The sequence below is a fragment of the Ursus arctos genome, unplaced genomic scaffold (assembly GCF_023065955.2).
Source record: "Ursus arctos isolate Adak ecotype North America unplaced genomic scaffold, UrsArc2.0 scaffold_12, whole genome shotgun sequence".
Lineage (NCBI taxonomy): Eukaryota > Metazoa > Chordata > Mammalia > Carnivora > Ursidae > Ursus > Ursus arctos.
The window spans coordinates 15,815,228-15,820,339 of NW_026622786.1; the positions used below are offsets into that span (position 1 = coordinate 15,815,228).

The 5,112-nt window shown below is 50.4% G+C and overlaps 1 protein-coding gene across 2 annotated transcripts; it reads left to right on the forward strand.

Moving 5' to 3' along the window:
• Positions 1-1,081: 1,081 nt before the first annotated feature.
• Positions 1,082-4,157, forward strand: GSTM3 (glutathione S-transferase mu 3). Of its 2 annotated transcripts, XM_026484612.4 has the most exons (8): positions 1,082-1,170; positions 1,551-1,626; positions 1,996-2,060; positions 2,769-2,850; positions 2,946-3,046; positions 3,361-3,456; positions 3,543-3,653; positions 3,964-4,157. In XM_026484612.4, the coding sequence occupies exons 1-8, from the start codon at positions 1,120-1,122 to the stop codon at positions 4,060-4,062; spliced, it is 681 nt and encodes a 226-aa protein (XP_026340397.1). In that variant the 5' UTR covers positions 1,082-1,119; the 3' UTR covers positions 4,063-4,157. The 2 variants fall into 2 exon arrangements, with proteins under 2 accessions (XP_026340397.1, XP_057166374.1); XM_057310391.1 differs by having other exon boundaries at positions 3,543-4,157.
• Positions 4,158-5,112: the final 955 nt, after the last annotated feature.

The window sequence follows — 5,112 nt, forward strand, 5'->3', positions numbered from 1 at the left end:
GGCCCTATGCGTTTGCACTTTTTTCCTTCTTCGTTTTAGTGAGGTGTCCTTGTAAAAAGTCCCAACCTGGCTTCAGCAAGCTAAGGGGGAAATGCGATTGCCCACACGCGGGCTAGGGGCTGGAGGCTCAGTGCCCTGAGTGGCCATGCCATGCCGTGGAGGCCAAGCGAAAACTCCTGAGCAGCTGCCTTCCCACCACCCTCGACAACAGCAATTTCCCGGTGGTCGAGAGTCCCAGCCCCTCTATCCACAGCAAAATGAACAAACCTTTCCGAACTGCAAAAGAAAAAAAAAAAGGAAGAGAGTTTTATTCGAGCCCAAGTGAGGACAGCTGCCGGGATACACAATCTTCACAAAGAAGCAAGTCCTCCCGAGAAGGAATGTTCACTACAGGGTTATATACGGGTTTTTGTTGCATCAAGAGTTAAAAATCATCATGATGAAGGACATTTCAGAAAAATCACAGACTTTAGCTTATGCTTTTAATATGTGCAAGGGTACAGGCTTCAGAGCTATGAGAACAGAACTTAGGGAGACGTTTACTCTTATCTTTAGTTTGAAATGTTTCTTTTAGGTTATTTGCTAACAGACGAACAATGTGTGCTCGGGGCAGAAATAGAGCCCATGCTCTGAAGTTCGGGAAGTCATTCTGACCTTGGTAACAGTAGAGCTTCTCTGGGAGCCCAGGAGCAGGGCCCACAAACATTGAAAGTTGAAATTTTCCTTTATCACCTGTTGGTGCTTGCCCATCTCCCCACCCCGCCCCCAACATAGTTACGACAGGAATCTCACCCTCCAGGGATTCACCAGGGCCCTCACTGCCTGGGTTGTTGGTGCTCCTCTTACCCTGACTGGCACTATTAACCACCAGAGCGCTGCTCCACCACTGGGGAGCGCAAAGCCCTAAACCAAGCGGCCTCTGCCGCCGCCCAGCCTCCAAGCCCGGAGGCTGCAGAAACTGCCCGGCGCCATTCCTGCGGACTCACGGAGGGAGAGGACGAAGATGGGTGGGGGCGGAGTCAGAGCGCTCGCGTTGGCCCCGCCTACTTACGTCGGGTATAAAGCCCCGCCCGTTCGCGGTTTATCCCCAGTGCTCGAAGGCACGGAAGCAGCATCATCATGTCGTTGTCCAAGTCGACCATGGTTCTGGGTTACTGGGATATTCGCGGGGTGAGTGCCGTCTCGACCGCCGAGCCGCAGGGTCAGGGAGACGGTCGCGGAGGCGACCGGGGGTTCAGGGTCAGCAGTCCCTGAGAACAGAGGCGATACTCCAGAGCCCGCCGTCCCTCGTCACGCCGCAGTCCGCCCCAGCCAAGCTCCCCAACCGCGGAGACCGACGCCGCCTGGCCTCTGGGATCCCCGCCGGGCCCGGGAGAGGGCCGAGGACAGCAAGCCACCGGGGCCGATCACGGGGGGAGGGGGGGCCGCTTAACGACCGCCTTGGCAGGATGCACGGTCTTGGCAGCCCCGGGCAGGGGGACGTTGGCGGGCGGGGGTTGGGGGCCGGTGGACGCTGCGCAGGCGCTGACGGCGGGTCTTTCCTCCCCCAGCTGGCGCACGCCATCCGCATGCTCCTAGAGTTCACGGATACATCCTATGAGGAGAAACAGTACACGTGCGGGGAAGGTAATGCGTCCCGTGTCCGTGATCCCATGTCCAGTGCTAAGCCCCCCGGCCCTCCAACTGTCCCTGTGGTCTTCTGCCCGAGGGAGGCATCACGCCTAAATCGGGTGGGACGTCTGCCCCAATCACCCGGGAGCTCCGTCCTGTGTCCCGTGTGGGGAGAGATGAATACATCCTTTATCTAGCTGGGGATCCTCCCTCTGCCTCCGTCCAACCACGTGTGAACCCTTTACTAAATAGGCCTGGAGAGTAAATGGTTAACCTTGGGGTCCTGGGAATGTGAGGTATTAGGATCTGGTTATTTCTTTAGATCTTTCCACTCTTCTCAGGCAGGATGTTAAGGAGGTTGGGTCCCACTTCATTCTGTTACAGCTCCGGACTATGATAGAAGCCAGTGGCTGGATGTGAAATTCACGCTTGACCTGGACTTTCCTAACGTAGGTGGCTGTAGGAGAAGAGGGGGCAGAAGGGAAGGCCATCAAGAATATCCGTGCTGCTTTCCTCTCTGGTCTAGGGGGACCTAGAATGTGGGCTCTTAACCTGGATAAAATAAAATTGAAGGGTGCCCGAACTTGAACAGAGTAAAAAAGTTATTCTCATTTCCACTAACGAAAAGTGAATGATTCCGTCCTTGTGATTATAGGTAATAAGTGACATTGGTTATTAGCCATGCCTGTGACCTTGTCACTAGTAGAAATTGGGTATTTTCATATTATATTACATGCGTGGCAGACCTTGTACATAAATATTAGTTAACGTGCATCATACTTCGATATTATGATAGTTGTTACACCTGCTTGTTATTTAACTCATTAATAGGCACCTATTACTCTATGATAATTTTGTTTCTTTAATGCTTTATAAATTGTGAAAATATATGTGATTTGCTTTATGCATTTAAAAATCTTATTCTGACAAAGGGTCCATAGCATGCACATACACATACACACACACAGAGACTAAGAACCCTGGTCTAGAACCAGGTGAGGACCCAGTCGCTCCTTTCTACTAATTTTCTTCTTCCTCCTAACACAGCATCTTCTCTCTACTGTTCACTTCCCTGCAAGTCTCAAATTCCCCAGGAGAGAGAGGCAGGGAGGCAAGAGAGAGCTGGTTGTTCATCTGACCTGTCCTTTTCCTTCCAGCTGCCCTACCTCATGGATGGTAAGAACAAGATCACCCAGAGCAATGCTATCTTGCGCTACATCGCCCGCAAGCACAATATGTGTGAGTGGGGCAGGGCCAGCGAGGGAGGCCAGGCTGGCCGTTCTCCGCAGGAGGTGGATAATTCCAAGGGTGATTTCTCATCCTTCGGCCTATAGGTGGCGAGACTGAAGAAGAAAAGATTCGAGTGGACATCATGGAGAACCAAATCATGGATTTCCGCATGCAGCTGATACGACTGTGCTACAGCCCTGACCTTGTGAGTCTCCTTAGCAGGCGGGCATCGAGGAGAAGGCACGTTTAGAAACCCCGGGGTTCATTCTGCTCCATTCTGCTACTTCTGCTTTCCCACCAACCCAGTCTGTCAGAAATGGGGGGGGGGGGTCCATTTGTCCTATAACTCTGGTGTTGGCCCCTCTTCCTTTCTGTCCTGCCACCCCTACTAAAGGCAGTAAGAGGGAGGCACATGGAGAAGGGGACCCCTAAGCATCCCTCACTGGCCCATGCCCTGACTAGCTCTGAAGATGGCGACAGCTGTTCTCTCTCTCCCTCTCTTTTTCCCCTCTCTCCCAGGAAAAACTGAAGCCTGAGTACTTGGAACAGCTACCTGGACAGCTGAAACAGTTCTCCTTGTTCCTGGGGAAATTCTCATGGTTTGCAGGAGAAAAGGTAGGAAGAAAGGAAAGGGGGAAGATGCCTTTCTGTCTCCCAGTATTCCTGAACTCTGCAGACCTGACCGTCTTATTGTTCCCTAGCTCACCTTTGTGGATTTCCTCACCTATGATGTCTTAGATCAGAACCGTATGTTTGAGCCCAAGTGCCTGGATGAATTTCCAAATCTGAAGGCTTTCATGTGCCGTTTTGAGGTGATGCTGCCTGCCCCTTTCCCTTACAGAAACACTCACAGGCTCCCCTGGTCCCCAAGGGACCCCACTGTGGTAGATTCTTTCTCAACACCAGCATTTGCATAAAGGGATCCATGGTTGGACACTTCTAAACCTTCAAGTCTTGGGAAGGTTCTGGCTTCTACACCCTAAAGGCACTGTCTACGTGAAACGATGGCCGGGGGAGGGAGGGATCGTATAGAGACAGGCAGCACGTCAATGTCCCCGGTTTGGGATGGGTCTGGTGGACTGAGTTAGAGTCTTTATCAGGTGTGGTGTGCTTGTCCTTCAGGCGTTGGAGAAGATCGCTAACTACATGCAGTCCGACCGCTTCCTAAAGATGCCCGTCAACAACAAGATGGCCCAGTGGGGCAACAAGAGAATCTGCTGAGCGGGAGGTGGACTCGCCCTGCTTGTTTTATTCCATCCTGTCCCTAGGGGGCGCGGACTCTCCTCTGCTCTTTTCAATAAACAGCATTCAGGCTACTGGGGTCCAGCTGCATTTATCTGTTTCACCCACCCGCCACCTTCCTTCTGGCAACCACCAGTTCTCTGTATTTAAGTCTGGTTGGGGGTTGTTTCATTTCTTTTGTTTTGGTTTTTAGATTCCACAAAATGTAAAATCTTTCTCTGTCTGACTTATCTCACCTAGTATAATACCCTCGAGGCCCATCCATGTTGTCACAAACGGCAAAATCTCTTCTTTTACGTGGATATATCATATTATGTATATTATATATTATATCCTATGCATTGTATATACATACCACATCTTCCTTATCCATTAATCTGTTGATGGACACTTGGGTTGCTTCCACATTTTATTGTAAATAATGCTGCTAGAAACAGGGGTGCATGTATCTTTTCAAATTAGTGGTTTTGTTTTCTTCTGGAAAATACCCAATAGTGGAATTATTGGATCATATGCATTTCTATTTTTTTAACTTTTCGAGGAAACTCCATACTGTTTTCCACAGTGGCTGCACCAGTTGACATTCCCACCAAGGGTGTGCAAAGATCCCCTTTTCTCCACATCCTCACCAACACTTGTTATTTCTTGTCTTTTTGAGTCTAGCCATTCTGACAAGTGTGAGGCATTTCCCTGATGATGAGTGATGTCAAGCACCTTTTCATGTGTCTTTCGGCCATCAGGATGTCTATTTTTTTTTTTTTTAGAGACGGAGGGGAGTGTATTCATATATTACTGTGTAAGAGAAACCAAGGAGAAGCGAACTCCTCTGGAGACTTAATGGGCACCATGCTCCATCTGCAAAGTCTCTAAGTAGTTTCCCGCCTTAGACAGTGAGCCGAGGGCCAGATTGCTGTCCCTGGTGGACCAGAAGACAAAAATCTCTCTCTGGAGGGAAAGAGGGCCTGAATGGCCAGGGGATGTCAGAAGGGCAGCCTCAGGAGGTGTGAGACACACAGTATTAAGTAGGTG